This window comes from Mobula birostris, chromosome 11, assembly GCF_030028105.1.
Source record: "Mobula birostris isolate sMobBir1 chromosome 11, sMobBir1.hap1, whole genome shotgun sequence".
In the NCBI taxonomy this organism is placed as follows: domain Eukaryota; kingdom Metazoa; phylum Chordata; class Chondrichthyes; order Myliobatiformes; family Myliobatidae; genus Mobula; species Mobula birostris.
The window spans coordinates 75,914,875-75,940,759 of record NC_092380.1 but is presented as its reverse complement, the minus strand read 5'-3'; the positions used below and the strand labels follow the sequence as shown (position 1 = coordinate 75,940,759).

Below are 25,885 nucleotides of genomic sequence, written 5' to 3'. Positions count from 1 at the left end.
CCTCTTGCAATCGAGCTCTATCTTTATATTCCCAGTCTCCCCGCATATTGAAATTCCCCATGACTATTACGACATTGACTATATTATGTGCCTTTTCTATCTCCTGTTGTAATTTATGTCCCACATCCTGGCTGCTGTTCGGAGGCCTGTATATTACTCTCATTGCTCTCTTTTTACCCTTGCAGTTTCCTAATTCTACTCCCAAGTTTCCATACCTTCTGGTCCTGTGTCACTTCTGTCTAAGGATTTGATTTCCTTTTTACTAGCAGAGCCACCCCACCATCTCTGACTACCTGCCTATCATTTCGATGCAATGGATCCATCATGATATGGCTGGCCTTTTTCCAGCAGATGTTTGTATACATTCAGTGGCCACTTTATTAGGTACAAGAATGGTACCTAGCTTGGTCTTTTCTGCTGCTCATTCACTTCGTGGCTGGACATGTTGTGCATTCAGAGATGCTCTTCTGCACACCACTGTTGTAACGTGTGTTTATTTGGGTTACTGACATCTTCCTGTCAGCTCGAACCAGTCTGGCCATTCTCCTCTAACACTCTCATTAACAAGTCATTCTCACCCACAGAACTTGTAATATGGTTCCTTCTGAAATCTTCAATTATTTCTCCCCATGTCTGCAGCCTTAGTTTTCCCTTTCCTACAAGGGTAGTCATTGTAATATTTCTTTCTCTAATTTATTTCCCAGGATCTTGAAATTAAGTAGACGTTTCCACTCTGTATTTTCTTTCTGCAGTCTTGAAATTGTCTTCACTTGAGGGGACAGAAGGTTAAAAGTGTATCAACACAGAACATAAAGTTCTCAGTGGAAGTTATATGAGCGCTTGTTTTTATAGGAACATTTCTCTCCATCAACAATAAATGAGTCTCCAACATTCACTTTTTATGAACCAAATATCAGGCTTCAAAAGCTTTCGAATTGGAACATGCATGCTTATGAGTTGGGTGCCGTGGTAGCGTAGTTGTTCGTGTGATGCTATTACAGCTCGGGCATTCCTAAGTTTGTTCAGTTCTGGCGCCATCTGTAAGGAGTTTGTATGTTCTCCCTGTGAACTTCATGGGCTTCCTTGGGTGCTCTGGTTTCTTCCCACAATCCAAAGATGTATCAGTTAGTAGGTTAATTGGTCATTGTAATTTGTTCCATGATTAGGTTAATGTTAAAATAAAAAGTGGGTTGCTGGGCAGTATGGCTCATTGGACCAGAAGGGCCTAAATAAGTAAATAAACAAATAAACTGCTGTTCACTGATTTTTTTTTAAATTTTCACACCATTCTCTGTAAACTCTAGATACTGTTGTGTGAGAAATTCCCAGGAAATCAGCAGTTTGTGAGATACTCAGACCACCTCATCTGGCATCAACAGTCATTCCATGTTCTAAATCAAAGTCACCTAGATCACATTTCTTCCTTATTCTGATTCTTGATCTGAAGAGCAGCTGAACCTCTTGACCATGTCTGCACGAGATTGAAGACAGCAGCGGTGTGGCAGTGGACATCAGATTAGATGGCAACCTCTTTGACATCAGGAGGCTCCATGCAACCACCAAACTCCATAGAGAGCGGGTCCTGGAACTGCAGTATGCAGACAACTGTGCTCTTGTGGTCCGTACTCCGGAGGATCTTCAGACTGTTCTTGCTGTGGCGGTGAGAGCGTACAACAGGATGTTGTTGACCGTCAATACCACCAAGACAGGAGTGGTTTGCCAATGGAGTACCAGTGTTCCACCCACTCTACCTGCCTTCACTGTTGGTGATGAAAAGCTGTCAGTAGTGCCATCTTTCAAATATCTGGGGAGCATTCTCTCTGAGGATAGCGGCATTGACAACGACATCCAGAGCCGCATTAAACAGGCATCAGCTGCCTTTGGGAGACTTCAGCGTAGAGTCTTTCAGAACAGGAGCCTTCGTTTCTCCACAAAGGTCACCGTATACCAAGTGGTCTGTGTCACCACCCTCCTTTATAGCTGTGAAGTTTGGGTAACCTACAGCCGTCATATCAAGTCCTTGGAGCACTTCCACATAGGCTGCCTCCAGCGCATCCTGGGAATTACCTGGCGTGAGCAGGTGCCTCACACTGAAATACTTGTAAAGACCAACTGCAGGAGTATTGAGGCCATGATCACCCAACGTCAGCTGCAGTGGCTGGGGCATGTGATAAGGATGCTTGCATGTCGGCTACCCCGCAGAGTGTTACATGGCCAGCTACATCATGGTCGATGCTCAGCTGGAGGGCCGAAGAAGCGCTATAAGGATCAGATGAAGAATGCTTTAAGGAAGTGCAAGATCAGACCTGAGGACCTGGAGGATGTTGCTGCTGACCGTACCACTTGGCGACAGCTGTGTAGGGATGGAATTCGTATTCTGGAGATGGAAAGAACAACCAAAAGACAGCAGAAGAGAGCCAGGAGAAATGCAGCCATGGTTGCTACCACTACCACATATACACGTCCCACCTGCAATAGAGCTTGTGAGTCCAGGATAGGACTGTATAGTCATTGTCGTGGTTTCACAAATGACAAGGAAGCGCCGAAGATCCTTCAAGAAATGTTTAAACTTTAACTTGCAAAGTAAAGCTGAGACAGACAGTGGACTAGGCTGTGTAAGTCTGTCACTGACTGCCCCCTTGTCGTTTTTACACAGCATTCTTTATAGCCCTTCTGGGTTAGCATACCTCTGTAAGTTTTTTACTCTAACTAATAAATCAATCACTCTTCTCTCTCTTACTTGGCTACATTCATTTTTCTCGAGGGGTTAAAAGTACACAAGTTTCATTCAATGCTTACATCCCAAATATCACAGTAATCCCACGCACTCAGTAACAGACACTTAATGCATAGTAAAGGCACGGTCAACATCTGAATAAACACCTAATACGTGATAAAAACACTTAAAATAAACACTTAGAAAACAGAGTTAAAATTGTTTTCCAATATAATCCCTCCTTTGAGACTGACAAAGTCTCACATAGAGAGAGGAAACTCCAAGTACACACACAAAAGCTCAAATAAACTCCAAAATTTACTCCCAAATCTGGCTCAAACTATAATCTCTTGTGCTTAGAACTCGAAGTGTTCTCTCCCTACCTTCCTAGGCCACTGAGCCAAAAACCTATCCCTTCGTGTCTGAGACAGGAAAAAAGACTCAGGAGCCTTTACAGTCTACTGCCACAATATCATTTCCCTCCTGTACATCTTGCATGTCGTGTAAGCTGTAGCAGTCCATCATTGGTGTTTCTCTTTCCACTGGGCTTGATTCAGCAATTTCCAGGAGCATCGGAAAGCGTTTTGTTGCGGCCTGCACTATAAGAGACTTGAGACACGGAAGAAAACAGCACAAAACAATTGCACAGTTTACCAATACAATACCTACAGTTATCGCTATCTTGGTTAGCCATGCTCCCCATCCCCCTAGTTTACTATCTAACCAGTCAAATAACTGATGTCCGAACCCTGCATTCTGTCTAACTTCTCTTCTCAGACTTTTCAATTTGTTCATTGCTCTGCTAAATGATCTCTCTGGACTAGTGTTATTTGGTATAAAAGTACAGCACTGTTCTCCAAACATTACACAAACTCCTCCTTTTTCTGCCAACAGCCAGTCTAACACCTGTCTATTCTGCTACGCCACTCTACTAGTTGCATCCAGCTGTTGTCCTAGTGCCTCCAGCGCATCATCGGTGTAGTTAATGAATCTCTGTTGACTATAATATATATAATTTATCCACTCAACATTTTTGCTAACCCCTATCACGGGTATAAGTGCTCCCCAGCCCGCAGCAATCTCGCTTCTTCCCTTAAACTGGTTAGGTATACCTCTCGGCTGTCCTATACTGTCGATTTGGATCGTTGGATCAGGTTCATATTTTCGCCTCTTCCGCCGCAGTGTCTGCTGCTTCGGAGCGTCAAATTGTACTTCGGGGATACTACAACTTCTTGATTCAGCACATCCCGTGTACATGTACCTGTCCAACCGAGGGGGAGCATGGATCTCAGACCTCCCTCCTGTCCACACAGCCACCAGGTATCTGCTAATGGGATGGTCTGGGCATCCAGTGCACCATCAGGCGGAGGGGTACCTGTCTTGTATCTTCGGCCTGGGGTTACATCCCAAGTCTTAACACAGTTTGCACTGAACTGCCCAACCGAGAGATCACCCGTCTGCACGAACCATTCATAACTCAAATGTTCCTGCATTTTAAGCTTTCCCATTGTGGGTGTCTGGCTTCTTTTATTTATAGCCCATGGTCTGCTGTAATTACAGTTAGAGGCAAGCTTGTTTTGATCAAACTGCGAGGAAGCCTGGTATAACATACACCAATAAGGGCACATTGGTGTGTTGGCCACACTCTTCTGATAACAGGGGTTTACCTTAAAGCAAACCCTCATGGAACAAGCCTTGGTTGCACACGGGCACTGCCGTTCACACCATTCCCTATGCTCCCCTCGCCATTGCGCACAAGTGGAGGAGTTGTATGGCATGGGGACTACATACTGTACTGGGCTTGCCCTTGAGCACAGATAACATTCTGCCTCTTCATCATCCCTGCTGTATAGTTTGCCCATTGGTACCACGTGTTCTGGTACCATGGTACGGAGGTAACTGTTGGGCTCCTCTTACTCCTTTCTCTCAGGTTTTGTGGGATCCTACATTCCTATGCCACATCTGCCAAACTAATGGTCTCCAAGTCTGCACAAGAGTGTCTGACTGTATCATCCCGAGGGGCGAGACTGGTCGCCCCCAAGTCGTCCCCATTATCTGAAAAAGTACTACCACCCATGACCCCATCCTTAGAGTCTTCGGGCCTGTCCTCAGGACCAAAAATTTCCCTTATTACTTGGTCAAGTTCCTGCGGTTCAGTATCAGCTTCTTGTTCTTCTTGTCTGTCCCCTGCTATCCGTTCCTCTTCATCACTTACCTCGGGCTCCACACCTGACTGTACCTGCGGGACTGCTCTGGAGCAGTGATTGAGATGGTACCAGGTGGAACGTCCCTCTACTTGAACTGCGGTGGGTGACGCCTTGGTTACCGTAAAAGGCCCTTCCATTCTTGGTTCGTTCCACTTTCTTCGAAAAGCTCGCAGATAGACCTGATCTTCTGGCTTGATTGGTCCTTCCCTTTGCACGATCTCTGGCTCTTTCCGTTTTTCCTGTGCATAGATAGACTAATGTATCATGGTTAGTTGCTGCATGTATTGTTTTAGTTCTACTTCCAATTGTTCCAAGCTAGGCCCTTTGTATGATCCTCTCCACTGGGGCACTGGCATGGGCCTTCCGGTTAGCATTTCATGCGGTGTTAGACACGTCACTCGATTAGTTTGCATGTGGTAACTCATTAACGCTAACGGCAGCGCGTCGATCCATTTGAGTTCAGTACCCGCACAAATTTTATTCAGTTTGGTTTTTAGAGTCCCGTTAATTCTTTCCACCATGCCTTGCGACTGAGGGTGATACACGCATCCAAACCTCTGCTTTATTCTTAGTGCTTGCAATACTAATTTGACCACTTTTTGGATAAACGCTGAACCATTGTCTGAGCTGACCTGTAGGTATTCCGAATCTTGGGATCACTTCGTTTGTTGGGAATTTTACCACTGTTCCTACCCCTTGATCTTTCGAGGGTACTGCTTCTACCCATCTACTGAATCTGTCAATTACTACTAACATGTATCTTTTCCCTCTTACCGTCCTTATCATATCTACATAGTCAATCACTAAATGTTTAAATGGCCCTTCGGGCACGGGTATATGACCTATTGAGGTTGTAATTCCTTTCCGAACATTATTCTGTGCACATACCTCGCACTGCGACAGCACATGGTCTACTGAAGCCTGTAAATAAGGCGACCAAAAACTGTTTTTTTAAATTTTTCTTATTACTTCCCCCCTTGCACAATGATCCATCCCATGCGCTTCTGCAATCAGGATAGTCAACAACAGGGTGGGTGCTACCAATAAACCGTCCTCCATGCTCCACAGGCCGTCTGGGCTCTGCTTGGGCCCCCTTCGTCTCCACATTGTCTGCTCTGCCAAAGTTGCCTTACGTTGTATTTCAATCAGCTCCTCAACTATAGGTTCCGGCTCCAAACTTACCTGGGGCGCAATGAAGGCCGACATACATCCAGATGCTTTCCGGGCTGCTTCGTCTGCAGCTTGATTTCCCTTAGTTATTACATCGTTTCCTTTTTTATGTGCCTGACACTTCACTATAGCCAGTGCTTTGGGTTTCATCATCACTGTTATTAAATCTAAAATTTGCTGACAGTGCTGTATGGGATCTCCATTACTCTTCTTAAAGCCTCTCTGTTTCCCCACTGGCCCAAACAAATGACACACTCCATGAGCATATGCTGAATCTGTATAAATGTCTACTTTCTCACCTTCCATCATTTCGCACGCTGCTGTCAGGGCTTTGATTTCCGCTAATTGGGCGGAACACAGTTGGGGGCAAGCTTCCATTCTAATAGTCTTAAAGCTTGTCTGATCCTGCTGCACTACTGAAAAACCTGCATGATTTCCATCATAATCCCTATAACAGGAGCCATCTACAAACAAAACCTTTTCATCTTCCTCTTCCAGTGGTTCGGATCGTAAATCTGCTCTTAATTTGGCAAATGCCATTTGTCTCCCTTACACAGTCATGGGGTTCTACTTCATGACCCAAGGGGACATAATCAGCTATGTTACTGGTAGTACATCTCTGTATAGTTATATCTGGAAATGTCAATAACATCTGATATGCTGTTATTCTGGCTGGTGTCAACACGAATTTACCTCTTTCCGGTAATTCTGTTACCTTGTGGTGTGTGTGCAGGATCACAGGGTAGCCCATGGTCACGGATGATGTCTTTTCATAGGCATAGTATAATGCTGCTAATCCCTGATAACAGGGTGGGTACCCCTGAGCCACTTCATCCAATTTTGCACTATAGTATGCTACTGGTTGTTTTGCTTTTCCTGTGCCTGTCTCTTGTGTTAGAACCGCTGAGACATAGCCTTCCTGCCGGTTGGATAGGTACAAATGAAAGTCCTTTTCATAGTCAGGCAAAGCTAACACTGGGGCTGACTGCAATTCCTGTTTAATAGTATTAAACACTATTTCTGCCTCCTCGTTCCACTGTAAACCACTTTTCAAACTTGTATGTCCTGCCTCCTTCATTATTTTCCTTAATGGCATTACGATTTCAGCATATTCCCCAATCCAATCTGAACTGTATCCTGTTAATCCTAAAAACGTCATCATCTGCTTTACTGTCTGGGGTTTAGGAGCTTTAGCTATTGCCTCAATTTGACTCGGCGCTATCGCCTTCATTCCCTTGGCGATTACCCTACCTAGGTATTCTACCTGTTGCTTACAGAATTGCAACTTCTTGTTGGATACCTTATGTCCTCCATACACCAGTCTTTCTAAAAGGGTTACGGTATCCTGTTCACACTGCTCCTCACTTTCGGAGCAAATTAACAAATCATCCACATACTGTATTAATGTACTTTCCAATTGTATACCCTCTAAGTCTGCCTTTAATACTTGATTAAAAATGTGCGGTGAGTGCTTAAATCCTTGCGACATTCTTGTATAGGTATACTTGTTACCTCTGTGTGTAAATGCAAGTAAATACTGACACTGATCGGCCAGGGGAATGCTGAAGAAAGCTGAGCACAAATCAATCACTGAAAAATAGCTTGATTCTGGCAGAACGTTAGTCAAAAGTGTGTGTGAGTTGGGGACTACAGCTGGCTGGTCCTCCACTACCTCATTTACCGCTCGTAAGTCATGTACCAGTCTCCATTTGGATTTGTCCGCTTTTAAGCCGGGCAACAGCGGAGTATTATACGGACTATCTATCCTCTTAAGTACGCCTGCTTCGAGTAACCCCTGTATCGTGGGCGCTATTTCCTCCTCTGCTTCTGGTCTTAGAGGGTATTGTGGTCTCCAAGGTGGAACTGCTCCCTTTTTCAGTTTTATTTCTACCGGACTTGCTGTTTTTATTCTCCCTACGTCCGTGTCATGTTGCGACCACAGAATAGATGGTAACCTATCCAACCTGTTATCTTTTCCCTGACCTTTCTCCTTTTCCAATAGTGACATGTGCAGCTGAGGAATTACTTCGACCTCCTTTATAGTTCCTGTCATATCTATATCTACCATTATTTTGATGTAGTTGTTGTCTCCGGATGCCCATACCTCCTGCATGATTTTCCTCCAAACCATTACAGTTCCAGCGCGTTTTACTAAGGGTCCTAGGCCTCTAGACTGGTATCCTTCATTCACCAGCAACGTTATGTGGGGCACAGCTTCCGGTATTCTATACCATTTCTCCAAAAAGGTATTCCACCTGACTTGTAGGGCTGCCCTTTGCTTTCCAATTATTATAGCCTTTCCTCTTAGGTGCTGCCGGGTACATGGCCCCTCGTGCCATCTCTCCTCTAACTCCTTACTCTGAGTCTCGTCAAAAATTACTGTGCAATGTAACTCAGACTTAGGCACTTCCACCTTGGGCAATATGGCCTGCACGCCCTTTTTCCATTTTTCCCAGGTTTCCTAGATCTGATCTTCTATGTCTCCTATCCAGAAAACATTAGCTTTCTTGATTTCCCGCACTAGTAACTGAGTATTCGCTCTTTCCACACTCAACCCATTTCTAGTGCACTCTAATTTTAATTCTAGTTTTAATAGTGCATCTCTGCCTAGCAAATTAATCGGGGTTCCTTTGGACACTAATACTGGCAGAACTATTCTTTTACTGCCCATACCCAACCGTACTGGAGCTGTATATTGTGTTAACTGTGTTTTCCCCGAGAACGCTACAGTCTTAATAAATTTTCCTGACATGGAAGGTACAGGTATAAGTGGCTCCAGTGTCTATCATCATGGGTGTCAATTGCCCTTCTAACATAACCTGAACAATGGGTTCCTCTTCCGCCTCCCTTGTTATCACTGGGTAATGTCCCTTCCCACCTGGGTTCTCTGGGCACCCCTAGCATCTTGCATAGGGGTTCACGGGTCCACTTGAGCCTGTGGGGGCTGGTCCTTGGCTAACCTGCGGTTCCCTTCTCATCGGCCCCTGTTGGTACGTGATGGGCCATAACCTGAGTGGACAGTCTCTTCTCATATGTCCTGGCTGGTTACACCCCCAACACAGTCTCTCTGTCTATCTCTCCCCTTGTCTCCTCACTGGCCCTCTTTGTCCATAACCTCTCTGTCCCCCTCCTTGGGGTTTCCAGTCCTGTCTGGGCTGCTGTTTTTTTAATTTACTCTGTTGCTGATAGGGCATTCATGGGAATGCTCCTCCAAAGACGTTTATTACTGGCATGGGGTTTTCTGGCCCCTGTCTGACAGCGCCACCGATTCCTCCATACAGTGGTGTTTCATTCATTTCAATGGTTGCACTCAGATCGGGTGCTACTGGCAGCATCTTTTTTCCCTTCTCTTTTTCCTTCTTTTTAAGTTCTTCAAGCTGCATTTGCGTTAGCTTTCTTTGCACCTCTTCCTGCTGCTCAATCAGCTTCCGTTTGTCTTCCCGATATTTCTCAACCCTATGAATTACATGGTCTCTAAATTCTTGTGAGTTCATTGACATCAGTCAGACCACTTCCTCCAGTTTAGATTTAACTTGCGGAGGCATTGCTTCCAAAACAGCGGTTCGGAACAGTATGGTCATAAACGAGTTGTCTTCCACTTCTTGCTCAGTCTCCAGCCTCCATCTTTTCAACTGATTTTCTACATAGGCTGCTGGATTCTCAGTGTCCCCCAGCGGATCCCCTTTCAAAGCTTTGGGGTCCACTTTGGGTGGGTAAAACTTCCTGAGGGCCTGCCATAGCCTCTGCCTCACTTGGTCAAAGCTGGTCCCGTCAGTCATTGGGCTGAACGCATTTAGTAGTCCAGCCGTTTCCATCAACTCTTTTAATTTGGAGGTTCCCATCAACCTTATCAGCAGTGCCTTCAAATCTCCCATAGCCAATAACCGTCCTGTAGTTTCTTCTTCAAAAGCTCTAATCCACTTCCCTGCTCCTTCATGTAAACTAGGCAGGGTGTTTTTCAGCCCTTCCAGGTCCTGGGAGCCCCAAGGAATATACTGTACTTGTCCTGACCCTTTTACTAACAACGGCATCACTTTTTTTCCTTCTCTCCCCATATTCTGATTTTCTTCCTCATCCGACTCCTCGTCCCCTTCTGACCTCGTTCTCACTGGCTGCCACACAAATCTCTCCGGGGTTTGCTCTCTCCCTTGTTTTCCTATTTTCTCGACTTCTCCTTAGAGTCCTCTCTTTCTGATTCAGGCTAGCATTTGCTCGGGTCCTTGCGAATTCCTCAAACTGTTGTTGGAAACCCAGTGGGGAACCCAATTTCCACTGTAATCTCCTATACACTTTCTCTGCTTCTCTTATCTCCCTTCCCACTCTCTCTTTTTCCCCTTCAAGGAACTCCTCTTCTATCCCCTGTCTACACTCTCTTATACCCTCATACTCATTACTTGACTCTTGCTCTTCTGATAAATCATCTTCTTTTTCAGCCTGTTCAGTGTCGTGTTCCTGTAACAGGAACTCCTCCTGATTTTTCCTCAGCCTCAATTCCTACAACTCTTTGATACGTTCTCTTATTATCTTACTTTCTCATTCTACCTTTTTCTTATCTTCCTGCATCTCCTTCCACAGTGCCCCTCTCTCCTCCTCATATTTCCTTCTTTCCTCCTCGTTCTCCCAGACTTTAAACTTTCCCTCCAGTTCTAGTTCTCCTGTTAATACAGGGCACTGTTTAAGAATCTCCTTCTCGTAATAAGGGGGAGGGGTTTTTTTACATTTCTCAGGTCTGGGTATAGAGTCGGCTCTTTTATTCGGTTTCTCCTGTGATTTACCAAACTGCTTTTCTTGTTTCTCATTGTCTTCTTTACTTGCTACTGATATTCGTCCTTTCTTTCTCAATCTTTCTCCCTCCATCCTAAAGAGTTTTAACACTTCTATCTCCTGTTTTCTTTTTTTCTGCCTTTTTTTAGATTTATCTCTTGGTTTATAATTTTTAATCAGCACCTCCATTTCCTCACATAAACTTACATCAAATGTTCCTTCTTTCGGCCACTTCGTGACCAGATTTTTGGTTCTTTTTTCCCATTTTTCTGAAATTTCCGCGATATTACCTTGACACACCGGGAATATTCTATTCAATATTTCTACTGCTGTTCCTTTCCCTGTCATATTGTTCTTCCCCTTTTTAAGGTATTCTTGGCGTCTCACACCAAAGTAATACTATTTTCTATCTAGCCTTATGGTTTCTTCTCACCCGCGTGTAAATTATCTACTTAAAGCTATCCTTATCTTCTATTCTGTTCTGCCCGTGCAGACCCCTTTCTCGGGCGGTATCCGCAGAACCTTCTTTTTGCACCTCGCCTATTCAGACCCTTAACTTTTCTTAAGGCGGTATTCACGAGGATTTTCTCTTTTCTTTCTTTTCCTGTCCGTTCAGCCCTTCGTCTCGTACGAAGCGGTATCCACGGGGACTTACCAACACCACGTGGAATTTTTCTCACATAACTTCTTATTACTTTATTCATACTCACCCCTCCTCACTGCAGTGTTCTTGATTAATCCTCTGAGCCTCCTTTTAACCCTCAATTCTGCCAGATCCTTTGAATCGGAGAGACCCTTCGGCAGTTGTTTCACACTTCTGAGTCCCCGAGATCTCCCCACAAACCAACAGAATTCTTAGTCCAAATTGTCGCTAAAAAGCGCTTACCTTTGTTTGGGTGCACCCTGAATTCTGTTAGCTCTGTGGAGGTCCCCCAGGGACCAGGAAGCGCCTTCAATCTACCGTTTCCTTCTTCCACGGGTCTCTTCCCGATCCTGCCTGACTACGCCAGTTTTGTCGTGGTTTTACAAATGACAAGGAAGCGCCAAAGATTCTTCAAGAAATGTTTAAACTTTAATTTGCAATGTAAAGCTGAGACAGACAGTGGATTAGGCTGTGTAAGTCTGTCACTGACTGCTCCCTTGTCGTTTTTACACAGCATTCTTTATAGCCCTTCTGGGTTAGCATACCTCTGTAAGTTTTTTACTCTTAACTAATAAATCAATCACTCTTATCTCTCTTACTTGGCTACATTCGTTTTTCTCGAGGGGTTAAAAGTACACAGGTTTCATTCAATGGTTACATCCCAAATATCACAGTAATCCCACGCACTCAGTAACAGACACTTAATGCATAGTAAAGGCATGGTCAACATCTGAGTAAACACCTAATACGCGATAAAAACACTTAAAATAAACACTTAGAAAACAGAGTTAAAATGTTTTCCTATCATCAAAGATCTCACCGTTAAAGGAGTGGACGTCGTCATCGGATTTCGATGGACAACTGCAGAAGAAGACATTTTTGCATTGAGTTGCTGCCAACATGATTGGGTAATTAGAAATTTGTATTAAAGAGCAGGTGTACCTAATAAAATAGCCACTGGGTGTATATATCCTTGATGATAGGTAGGCTGTTGCCAGTGATGCATTGGGCAGTTTTATCTACTTGTTGTACAGTCCTCCTGTCCGTGCAGTGTTGTTTTTGTACCATACAGTGATGCAGTATGTTAGGATGTTCTCACCTGCCCATCTATAGAATGTAGTGGATATTGCTGTCCATAGTCCAGCTCGCTTCAGCCTCTTCAGAACGTAGAAGTATTGGTAAACTTTCTTGACTGTGGAGCATGCGTTTTGGGACCATGAGAGTTGTGCGAGATGTGCAGTCTCAGATGTTTGAAACTTTGCGGTTTCCACGGTTGTGGTGCCAATATAAAGAGGGGTGTGAGCGTTGAGAGGTTGTTCATATTTGAATTATGTTGAGAACTTTCAGAGCATTTTAACTAGGCTACTTAACAAATTTGCAGTGTTGGTCATGATGAATCCAATCACCTTGAATCTAACCTGCAGTCTTAGTCCCCCACCGCCACATTTTCTTAGTTCCATTTAACTAATCTTAATTTGGAGGGTGACAGGACATGAGATGGAATAAGCTTTGAGCTTAATGACCACTTGTGGCATGTCCTAAAGCTCCAGGCCATCAAAGCAGACTAAATTTTCTTTAAACAGTTATCTTTAATGTTCGTTATTTTTAATGATGGTCATAAATATTTTTAAAACATATTAAATTTATTTAACTAATATGATTAAAAATGTTAAGTTTAAATTAAAACACATTAAAACAACATCAAATAATTAAAAGTTACTTAAAATGAAGTAAGATGTTATCTTTCATATGGTGCCTGTGACCCCAGTTCTACTGTAATACCAGTCATGAAGCTGAATTATTGGTATCTGTCTTGCAGCTCACTCTGAACATGTGATGGGTCTGTGTGTGCTGCAGATGCTGGAAATCTGAAATAAAAAGTTACTGGTGGGTCTGCAGGTTAGGAAGTTCTGTCAAAGGGCCCTGGAATCTAAGGTTAACTCTATTTTACTTTCTACAGATGTTGCCTGACCCATTGAGTGTTTCTAGTATTTTCTGTTTTCATTCCATGCACATTTGGGATTATACCTACTCGTGGGAGCTACTGCTACAGCAAGTGCAATTTGGCTCATTGTAAATTGAGGGCATGTAGATGTTCTGTGATGATTTATGGTTTTAGTGCCAATTGCCTATTCAGGAAAGAATGGATGTATTCTACATAAATTGTTAAAGTTCTGTTGTTTTTAAGATTTTTGTTTTCCTGATCAATTAAACATTTTTATGATTTCTAAAGGTTAGATGGATAAATTGTATTGAGCTTTTCTATTCTTTTTGTAAATAATGCTACTGAAATGTAAGGTTTACCAAGTATTCCTTGTTCTACTTGCAGCAAAGGATGTGCTCTCACGTCTTCTAAAAGTAGATCCTGCTCATAGAATCACAGCCAATGAACTTCTTGACAACCCATGGGTCACGGTAAAGCACTATCTATTTTAATTTGAGAATATTAAAAATATGCTGTGGGACCCTTTACTATGAAACTCAAGTGTGTTTTTGTATTTATTCAGAGATTTGAAGTGAAGTTGCATTCAAGTCCTTCCACAGGGTTCTTGAGAGTTATAAGGTAGCCAGGAAGGAGCTTAAGATGGGACTTAGGAGAGCAAGAATGGGGCATGAGAAGGCCTTGGCAAGTACGATTAAGAAAAACCCCAAGGCATTCTACACTTATGTGAAGAACTAGAGGATGACTAGAGTGAGGGATAAAAGTACTTGGATTGGAGGAGGTAGTGGAAGTCCTTAATGAAGACTTTACTTCAGTATACACCAGTGAGAGGGACCTTGATGAATGTGAGGTCAGCATAGAACAGTCAAGTATGCTGGAACATATTGACATTAAGATGTGCTGGATTTCTGAGAAAACATTAGGACAGACAAGTCACTAGGACCGTATGGGATATACCCTAGGTTACTAGGGAAGTGCGGGAAGAGATTGCTGAGCTTTTGGGGTTGATCTTTGCATTCTCAGTGGACACAGTAGTAGTACCAGAAAATTCGAGGGTAGCAAATACTATTCCTTTGTTTCAAGAAAAAATAGGGACCATCCTGGGAATTATAGACCAGTAAGTTTAACAACAATGGTGGACAAACTATTGGAGAGGATTTTCAGAGACAAGATTTACAAGCATTTGGAAAAGCATACTCTAATTATGGATAGTTAGCATGGCTTTGTGAGGTGCAGATCATGCCTTACGAGTTTGATAGAATTCTTTGAAGAAGTGACAAAACAGATTGATGAAGCTGGAGGAGTGGTTGTGGTGTATATGGATTTTAGTAAGGAGGTTTATTTAGAAAGTTATGAGGCACGGGATCCATGGAAACTTGGCTTTATGGATTCCAAATTTGCTTGCCCACAGAAGCAGAGTGTGGTAGTAGACGGACCGTATTCTGCCTGGAGGTCCATGACTAGTGATGTTCCATAGGGATGTGTTCTGGGACTCCCTGCTCTTTGTGATATTTATAAATGACTTGGTTCAATCCAAAAAGTATGTGAAGTCTTACACTTTGGGAAGATGAACTGGAAGGCAGAATACAGGGTTAATGGAAGATTAATAGTGTGGAGGAATAGAGAGAGCTTGGAGTTCATGCCATAGATTCCTCAAACATTGTCACCCAAGTTGATAGGCGGGGTAAGCAGGCATATACGAGGAATTCTGCAGATGCTGGAAATTCAAGCAACACACATCAAAGTTGTTGGTGAATGCAGCAGGTCCCCCTCCTGTTTTCTCCTATCATTTTGGATCTCCCCCTCCCCCTCCCCCTCCCACTTTCAAATCTCTTACTAGCTCTTCCTTCAGTTAGTCCTGACGAAGGGTCCTGGCCTGAAACGTCAACTGTACCTCTTCCTAGAGATGCTGCCTGACCTGCTGCGTTCACCAGCAACTTTGATGTGTGTTGCTAAGTAGGCATATGGTACGTTGGCCTTCATTAGTTGGGGAATTGAGTTGCAACTCTATTAAACTCTGGTTGGATCACACTTGGAATATTATGTTCAGTTCTGATTGCCTCATTATAGACAAGATGTGGAAGCTTTAGAGAGGCTGCAGAGGAAATCTATCAGGATGCTGTATGGATTAGAGATCATGTGTTACTAGGAAAGGTTGAGCAAGCTAGAGCTTTTCTATTTGGGAAAGGAGGATGAGAGATAACTTAATAGAGGTGTGTAGATAGAGTGGACAACTAACATTAGCCACTGCCACATTCAGAAATTTTGAATGTGGCTGTGGCTAATGCAATTGTATGTAACTTCAAAGTGATAAGATGAAAGTATGGGGGGGGGGAGTGGTGTCAGCGATAGGCTTTCACTCACAGCTGTATCTGTATGGACACACTGCCTGAGATGTTGGTAGAGGCCGATGCAATAGATGAAAGAAAATTCTAAGGCTACGTGGAAGGGAAGGGTTAGATTGATCTTTGAGTAGGTTAAAAGGTCGGCACAACATTGTGGGCCGAAGGTCCAGTACTGTGCTATACTGTTCTATGTTCTAAAGCAGGGAATTCAATAATCTGGCCACAATTTTGTAATTGAAATTTAATTTTGAATGCACAATCAAAGACATCAGTTATTTTAATTGTTCTTTATTTTAATCGTAATTTCTATCATTAACATTAACAGCTAATACTTTTGTTCTTGAAACTGCACCTGTCATCATTCTGCTCATTAGTTAATTAGTTAATTGTCACCCTTTTCCAGCAGTCTTATTTGTTCAGCATTTATTATCCTTGAGCATAATTTGAAAATGTTTTAACTTTCATTTACTTAATGGAGTTTCAAGCTATTGTGCACAACCTTTTCCTCCAGGACCCTTTTATTTTTGTGTATTTAGCTCATCATGTGAAATCAGAACTTGTCAAATATGCATATGTTGGATTGATGAACTGAGGTTTGGATCCAATAGAATGTTCCTTTGTAATGTATTATTTTTCTATCCTTGAAATTAAAGTTTCTTTTTGAAGGCTACAGAGATGATTAGTTATGGTGTTGGACTATAAAGCTGACAGTTTGGAATCCAGCATAGCAAGACATAATTCTAAATTAGATAAATTGGATAATTTATGAGCAGAATGCAGTATTTAGTTGACTCCTAGTTCCCTTAGATTTGCCTTTTGATGGTCAATAAATAGGCAGTATAGTTCAAATCAAAGGATATATAATAAATTATATTCCAGGCTTTGTGTCGGACAGTATTTCAGTGTATAATGCAAAAGATTACCTCAACAGAGCAATTGAATTGGTTAGCATTTCCAAGATGTTTGAAGTGGATGTTCCAAATGCCTGGAGGCTTGTTTTGCAGCTGCCTTGGGGTACTTGGGTACCTGACATGAAATCTAGAAACAGATTCCTTTCTATTATGTCGTTTTTACTGCAAGAGTCTACTGTTCCCATTAACTCTGAAATGTAATACTTCAAAGTTATTAAAATTGTTAGATTTATTTCATGTCACTCAAGAGTCCTTGATTAAAAAAAAGTGAAATCCTACTTTTACCTGTTGGAAGACATGAAACATAGGAGCAGAATAAAGCCATTTAGCCCATTGAGTTTGCTCTGTCATTCCATCATGGTTGATTTATTATCCCTCTCAACCCCATTCTCCTATAAGACCATAGGATTGTATTGAGCACTTGCTAATGCATCAGTGCTTTGTTCAAGATATCATTAATGGAATGCAAGAATATGTAGAGTGATAGTCTGTAATTCATGTGATCATTCATTAGATTTACATTTAATAAGAATGTGGCATAGTCATCAGTGAGAGAACTACTGAGGTCTCGGAGAAAAATAAACTTTGTTTGTGACCTACTCTCACTTAAGGCAAAGGATTGTAATTCATCTTGAAAGTCAGTAAATAAGACATGTTAAAAAGTGGTAATATTTGCCAGATTTTAACAGAGGTAGAATTTGATCTTGAGCTCAAAGTATACGAAATGTAGCTAGAAAGGACAGGGACTTCTTTTCGTTCAGTATAAAGTCATTAAACATAATCCTTGAATTCCAGGGTGATACTACAGCCGCACAAAGGCCACCTAATGTACTCGAAATGATGAAACAATGGAAAGATGATCTAGATGGAGATGAAGAAGGAGGATCAAACACAAATAGTTCTGTACCAAGCAGTGTTTGCCAAAATAGCTGGACTAGCCAAGAAGATGGAGAGAATCCTACCAGCAGCGATGATATCTCTGGTAGATCCAGAGAAATTGATTCTGGCATTAAACAGTCCTACACTCCAGCTAAGCAGGTAAAATTACCTGCAAAGATTATATGGGAAAAATGTTAAAGATGGATGCTTCTTGTAGACAGAGGGTTCTGGATAAGTCCAGAGCTGGATGAAGCTGATTTTTGGAGGTTTGATCCTTGCTCATGATTGAATCCACTGATCTTTGGGAATCTGATATTCAATTAGTCCTAAGTTCTTGATGAGGAAGGGGAAAATCTGCAATGGCAGCAGTACTGACAGTTATCCAGTGCTTCTTGGAATATGTATATGGTGGATTCCAGTTAATTGGGACGCATCGGGACCAGTACATTTTGGCCCAATTATGCAGCTGCCCCAGTTAGTTGAAGTTTCATGGAAGTAGTTAAAAAGGTATAAAAAGAGAAATGACCATTTAACTGAGTAACAAATTACATACTTAAATGAAGTATAGGACATATTGGAACACTACCAATATTACTACAGTACTATAAAACTATGTATTAGTTCCTAATGTTATCAACAGAGGGATTAATCCAGTATATGCTGCTAAATTATTTTGACTGACTGTAAATGAACAAAATCAATGCGGAAACCTGGTATAGATAATGGATTGCTCTCATACAATGCTTTTGATAATTGCATCATCCAAATCTTCTTTTTCATTGTAACATTCAAGATTATTGTCAATACCTTCAACTTCTTCGTAGTTCCTAACTTGCTGAAGTAGTGAAATTGTTTCATTTTCACTCCCAGCTGTTTCTGGCATTTCCAAGCCGAAATGCTTGAAACCGGGGTGAACAAAATAGTTCCGAATTGTCTTGCTGCTTATTTCTTGTCAACTATCAGTGCCAAAAATCACTGATTTTTGTTGACAAACACACAACTGATGCTATTTAAGAGCTACACACATAAAAAATGCTGGTGAACACAGCAGGCCAGGCAGCATCTATAGGAAGAGGTACAGTTGACATTTCAGGCTGAGACCCTTCGTCAGGACTAACTGAAAGAAGAGATAGTAAGAGATTTGAAAGTGGGAAGGGGAGGTGGACATCCGAAATGATAGGAGAAGACAGGAGGGGGAGGGATGGAGCTAAGAGCTGGAAAGTTGATTGGCAAAAGGGATACAAGGCTGGAGAAGGGAGAGGATCATGGGATGGGAACCTTAGGGAGAAAGAAAGGGGAAGGGGAACCCAGAGGATGGAGAGCAGGCAAGGAGTTATAGTCAGAGGAACAGAGGGAGAAAAACGAGAGAGAGAAGAAAAGGGGATAAATAAATAAACAAACAAACAAACAAATAAATAAATAAATAAGGGATGGGGTACAAAGGGGAGGAGGAGCATTAATGGAAGATAGAGAAGTCAATGTTCATGCCATCAAGGTTGGAGGCTACCCAGATGGAATATAAGGTGTTGTTCCTCCAACCTGAGTGTGGCTTCATCTTGACAGTAGAGGAGGCCATAGATAGACATATCAGAATGGGAATGGGACATGGAATTAAAATGTGTGGCCACTGGGAGATCTTGCTTTCTCTGGTGGACAGAGCGTAGGTGTTCAGCGAAACAGTCTCCCAGCCTGCGTTGAGTCTCGACGATATATAGAAGGCCGCACTGGGAGCACCGGACGCAGTATATCACCCCAGCCGACTCATAGGTGAAGTGTTGCCTCACCTGGAAGGTGCTGAGGGAGAAAGTGTAAGGGCATGTGTAGCACTTGTTCCGCTTACAAGGATAAGTGCTGGGAGGGAGATCGGTGGGAAGGGATGGGGGAAGGACGAATGGACAAGGAAGTCGCGTAGGGAGTGATCCCTGTGGAAAGCAGAAGGGGGGGGAGGGAAAGATGTGCTTGGTGGTGGGATCCCGTTGGAGGTGGCGGAAGTTACGGAGAATTATATGTTGGATCCAGAGGCTGATGGGGTGGTATTATTTTTTTTTCCTTTTTTTTCTCTCACTTTTTTCTCCCTCTGTCCCTCTCACTATAACTCCTTGCCTGCTCTCCATCCTCTGGGCTTCCCTCCCCTTTTCTTTCTCCCTAGGCTTCCCGACCCATGATCCTCTCCCTTCTGCAGCCTTGTATCCCTTTTGCCAATCAGCTTTCCAGCTATTAGCTTCATCCCTCCCCTGCCTGTCCTCTCCTATCATTTCGGATTTTCCCCTCCCCCTCCCACTTTCAAATTTCTTACTATCTCTTCTTTCAGTTAATCCTGATGAGGGGTCTCGGCCCAAAATGGTGATTGTACCTCTTCTTGTAGGTGCTTCCTGGCCTGCTGCGTTCACCAGCGTTTCTTATGTGTGCTGCTTGAATTTCCAGCATCTGCAAACTTCCTCGTGTTTGCCTATTTAAGAGCTGTTCTCTCTAGACATGGTGTGGTATCAAATGGCCACACAAGTACACATGACAGACACTAGTTAGAAACTGTTCAGCAAGTCTCCCATCTCAATTAAGTGGCATGGTGTCCCCAGTAAGCAAAGGGAATCTCAGCTATTTTCTCAATTAGGTTTTGTTCTTTAACAGTTGTCCTAAGTAAGTGGCTGGCCTGATTAACTGGTGGCCCAATTAACCAGAATTCACTATGAAGTTGACTGAAAGCCAACAGCTGCTTGGGAAAGAATTTTCTGTTACAATTGGCAACTTTATAGATATATTAATTTCAATATTCAGAAAGCAGTGTATTGTTTACTTTGAGGTGCCCACTGAACTCATAGTTTCAGTGTTTGCTTTGAGTTTCAGAAATGTTTCACTATCTTGACTTTAAGTGAAAAATAAACACCTAAGAAAGCTACCGAATGGCAGACATTTTGTGTAACTGCATCTAGTTACTAATGGTTATGAGTCTGCCTTGAGGTCATTTGCCAGGAAAGTTCTGCAGCGATTGGTGTTGGGACTTTTGATGATCATTGCACTGGACAACAAAGATTTTGCTTCCTGAATACCTTCAGGTGTATCTTACGAATTTTGGGCTACTGATCATGAAAATCACCATGAAATTTCCCTTTCATGCACCATTTTTTGAAATCACTTATGTTTATTATTTCAATTCATAATTCAAGTCAATTAAAATGTTGCCTACAATGTTAGCTGGAAAGTTTCCTATCTTGTCCAGGCATGCTTGGGCATTCTTAGGCAGCGCTGCTGCTGTATGGCAGTAATAATTATTGGGTTCAGGACTGTAAGGATGGAACCTGCTATCATCAGGCACAAAATTTTCTATGAAGGATTTTGATGTTTGAGACAGAGGCTTCCCAGAATAGCTGATGCCAAGATTAAGGAAAACATTTTTGTTGGTCCACAAATCAAACAGGTCATCAATGACAGGCAATTTGAAGAATTTCTAGTGGGACCCGAGAAAACCACATGGAAGGCATTAAAGGAAGTTGTTGAAATTTTTCTCGGCATCTACAGAGCACCAAATTACATGCAGCTGGTTGAAAGCATGCTGCAAGCATATAAAACCATGAAGTGCAACATGTCACTAAAGATTCATTTTCTGCATTCCTATTTAGACTTCTTGCCTGCATATCTTGGTGCTGTTAGTGACGAGCACGGTGAAAGGTTTCACCAGAATATTATGGTCGTGGAGAAGAAATACCAGGGCAACTGGAATCCATCAATGCTGGTGAATTATTGTTGGACACTTAAGTGAGAAGTCTCAGACCCTGAGTTCAAATGAAAATCATTAACAAAATATTTTCTAACTTACTTGAACTATTGCAAAGCATCAGCACCATTATGCAATTAAACACATTCAATAAAAGTTAATTTGTTGTTTCTCCAAATTCCTATGTGATACAAGTAGTCTAAAATGATATTTGTGTTCATCTTCAAGCAGTCTATCATAAACAAAAAAAATTTTGAGGAAGCAACACTTCTGAAAAAAATTGTTGTCCAGTGTTATTTATAATAATGATCTTAAATTGGAGAGTTGCCCAGAGATGGAGAGTTCTGTGAAGATTTGTGTTCTGTGAAGATTTGAAACTTTAATCAGAAAAAAAGTAATACCGTGAGCAGATATTATTGATGTGGACATGGATCTGCTTTTAGCATATAGTAACTAGAAGTATTTTCCAAGTACTGAACAGCTTACTAAATGTCCTAAGTGGCAAGCAAGAAACGTGCATATTTCTGGCCAGAGGTCTACAACCTACTGATTTATCAGGGGAAGTAGTAATATAATCGGCTTTGGTTTCTTTGCTTGATTGAGGATCTGTTTACCATATTGGACCACTCCAATGGCACCCGACTACACAGTGAACGAGTCAGCACACTCTGACATTAACTGACATGAACATCCGGTACCAGTACTCTTTTTAAAAGGATCACGCGGCACTTGCACATTAACTGCTGTTCTTGCATTTCTGGTTACTCCTTGAATTCTCCACATTATCAGACTTTTACGTTCTCTTCCGCTGAAAGGAACCCCAGCTCCCATGCTTCCTGGCCACTTACAGGACTGCACTTACTGTGTTCTCTGTAAACTCTTCAAAATGTTGGATCCCCCTTCAACTTGGCCTGATACAGTTTTTCATGGTCCCTTGATGTTTAACGTAAAATTTATGATTGTAGTTTGTAACATTTAAAGAAAATGTGAATAAAATATGTGGTGGATTATCAACAGTAAAACTGCTAGTCAACAAACACCCTGGAGATGCTGGATTAAAGGAGTTTCACTGTATACTCTTTAGAATGTGTTCTCATCTGCTGTTGTTTCCGATATTTTGTCTCTTTTAGCATTAGGCTATTCCTCTCATTGTTTTCTTTTCATTTATCTAAGCAAATTCTGGTTAGTTACGGTCTGAAAGAATAGGTCCGTGGAATCCAGAGAGATTCAAACTTGGCTTGGAGGGTGGAAGCAGAGGGTGGTTGAAGGTTGTTTCTCGGAATGGAAACCAGTGTATTGTGGTGTTCTGCAGAGATTGGTTTTGTGATCTATGTTATCTGTTATTTATATAAATGATTTTGGTGTGTGAATGCACAAGGCACAAAAATAGGAAGTGTTGTTGATGTTGAAAAGCTTTTCATAGATTACAGGGAGATGAATAAGAGGGAGAGTTTGGCTAGGCTAGATTTTCATTCCTTAGAATAAGAGGCGATCTTATAGAAGGGTTTAAAATTATGGGAGACACAGAGAAGATGAACAAAAACTGTCTTCCCTAGCATATAGGCTTAGGAGTAAGATTTAAAAGGGATCCGAAGGGGAACTTTTTTATGCAGAGGTTGGTGAACATATGCATTGAGTTGCCAGAAGAAGTGGTTGAAGCAGGCACAATGGTTTCATTTAAAAAAACACTTGGATAGGTACCTAGAGGGGGTAGGGTTTAGAGGGGTGTGGGCCAAACATGCGAAATTGGGATTAGCTAGGTGGACAACATGGTTGGCATGGCCTGCATGTGTGTTTAATTGCTCTAACTCTAATTTGCCTTACAACATCAAAATAAAAATGTAGGCTTAAATTTTGCAGCATTTTTTCAAGGTAATCACTAAAATTTACCTCTGTCAGTGGCAGCAGATTAGGCACTTCAGCACAGGCACAACAAAGCACATATCCTTAATGTACTACACATGGCTGTTGTGACTGCGATCAAACTCACCGGAGAAACACTGACACTGGTGATACAGAAGTCTGTATTCATCACAACACAGGCATTCTTCTGGAGACCCTCATTGGAGAGCCTCCCAAGCTGAAAAAGTACATCACATTTTTATATCTTTAACAACTGTAAGTGATACAATACAACTTGAATAGTTACAATGACAATGTTTCTGTGGGGCAATATAATGAGTAACAGCTGACACGTATTGTTCATAATAGAAATGGTTCTACATTATTCACAAACACTGTCATTGAGTTATTATGTTCACTTTAAGAGACGGTGTCTGACGTTATAGTGTCAGTGTAAGGTGATTGTTTTTCGTTTCTCGTTTATTAAGCACATAAAATAACTCTCACATATTTTATTCACAAAATCCTACATTGATGACCCCGATGCTCTTGGATGATTCCAGAGTTACTCAATGACATGTCGACCAACGCAGTCGCTTTGACACTGCTGGAGTTTTGGGAGCAGCATGCTACTGTGTGGTTGACACAGATGGAAACCCAATTTGCCGTGTGACAAAATCACCACAGACAATACCAATTTTACTATGTCATAGCATCACTAAGTAGTTCCACAGCAGCCAGAGCGGTGAGTTTACTAGAAAACATGCCTGCATGTGATAAATATGTCACTCTGTAAATACATCTATTACAGGTTTTTGGACTGTCTGAGTCATTTGCTCTCCTTGCCTAGCCTGGGTGACACTTGTCTTTCAGAACTAATGGACCACATGCTATCTCTCCTGGGCAAGCAACATCCTTGCTTTGTTTTTAAAGAACTCTTTATGTAACAAATGCCTGAACAATTTTGCACAGCCTTCGCTAATGCATCTGTGGAGGACTATAGGGAGCTTGCTAAAGTGGCCGCTTGTCTACACTCTACCTAGGAGAGGTGCATCATTTCTCCTCCTTTCCTTGTCTCCATAAGCCCTGTTAGCAGAACTTCCAGCAGACTCATGGCCAAGATTTCAGACCAGACAATGCCAATTCTATGATTTTACTATGCACACTTTGGCACGAACACCAAGAATTGCCAACCCTCACGCAGCTTCGACAGTGCCAGTGCATCAGGATTTTGAAGGTCAGTGAATACTGTCAGTTCCAGCTGCCAGAGTTGTCCATTGTCCATTACAGCTGCCCTTTAAGGGCGACACTTCCAATGTGACACAAGCACCTCAAGTAAGTGTGCTGCCAGCTTTGCCCATTGATTACAAAGCAGAGAGCGATGGACCCTTGTTGGAGGCCGCTAACAGCAGCAGGATACGCACTTATGGGACATGACCACCGGGGCACGATGCCGCTGCTACGCATTGAACTTTGTCTTGGCTAAAGTTGCTAGGCCTCTGTTCGATACAGATTTCCTATGTGAGAAAGGACTGTTAGTATGACTATGATTATGATTATGAGGACATAATTATTGTCATTTAGTAATGCATGCATTAAGAAATGATAAAATGTTTTTCCAGAATGATATCATGAAAACACATGACAAACCAACTTAAAAACTAACAAAAACCACATAATTATAACATATAGTTACAACAGTGCAAAGCAATACCGTAATTTGATAAGAATAGACCATAGCACAGTAAAAGTCTCAAAGTCTCTTGAAAGTCCCATCATCTCACGCAGACGGTAAACCTCCAGCGCCACCAACTTGCCGATGCAGCATCCCGGAAGCATCTGACCACAGTCCGACTCCAAGTCCGTCCGAAAAACTCCGAGCCTCTGACCCACCTCTTCGACACCGAGCACCGAGCACCATCTCTGCCGAGCGCTTCGACCCCGGCCCTGGCAACAGGTGATAAGCAAAGCCAAGGATTTGAGGCCTTCGTCTCTGGAGATTCTCGATTGTACAGTAGCAGCGGCAGCGGCAGCGAAGCATGCATTTCAGAAGTTACTCCAGATGTTCCTCTGCGCTTCTCACGGCTGTCTCCATCAAATCCGGATTGTGCATGGCCCCTAGTTACACATATGACATTCATTCAGAACGGCCGCGCGCGCTGCGTTGCGCCGCCATCTTCTCCTCCCTCCTTCTCGTAGTAGAGCTTTAGAACTGTCGGCGTGTGGTTGCAAAGGACGTTAGGTCATTACCTTCTACCCCAAGTAAATTCCTCATGACGACTCTGTCTGATACATGCACCACCACATGTGAATTCACTTGCCTGCTAGGCGAATTCCCAGACCTGACCAAGTCCACATTTTCCACTATAATCACAAAGCATTTCTGCAACTGGCTTACTGGTACACGATCTTGTGTAGTCGGGATCCAGAAGAGCTGAGTTTGTGAATGTGGCAATGCTTGACATTGTGTGCAGGTCTTTACCCCTCTATATGGTCCCTAAGCCCAAAGGTGGTTACTGTCCATGCAGTGATTAATCGCTGCCTTAACGAAGCCACCACCGTTGATTGTTACCCAGTCCTACATATTCATGACTTTTTGGCATGTTTAGCTTAAAAGATAATTTTTTCCGAAGTGGACTTTGTCAGGGGTACCTCAGCCTATGTGCGCTGAGGACATTCCTAAAACTGCTGTTATAACCCCGTTTAGCCTATTTGTGTTTCCGTGCCTGCCTTTTGGGCTGAAAAAGGCAGCGC

General features: G+C 42.4%; 1 protein-coding gene across 13 annotated transcripts in view; it reads left to right on the top strand.

Annotated features, from left to right (window-relative positions):
- The window catches only part of stk33 (serine/threonine kinase 33), a 226,891-nt gene that overhangs the window by 156,659 nt on the left and 44,347 nt on the right, over positions 1 to 25,885 (top strand). For 11 of the 13 annotated variants that reach the window (XM_072272561.1, XM_072272555.1, XM_072272558.1 and 8 more), the window contains 2 exons: positions 13,830 to 13,915; positions 17,494 to 17,736. In XM_072272561.1, coding sequence (XP_072128662.1) covers positions 13,830 to 13,915; positions 17,494 to 17,736 — 329 coding nt within the window. Of the gene's footprint in view, positions 1 to 13,829; positions 13,916 to 17,493; positions 17,737 to 21,194; positions 22,419 to 25,885 lie in introns of those variants that run through there. The other 2 variants (XM_072272563.1, XM_072272562.1) reach the window with 2 other exon arrangements.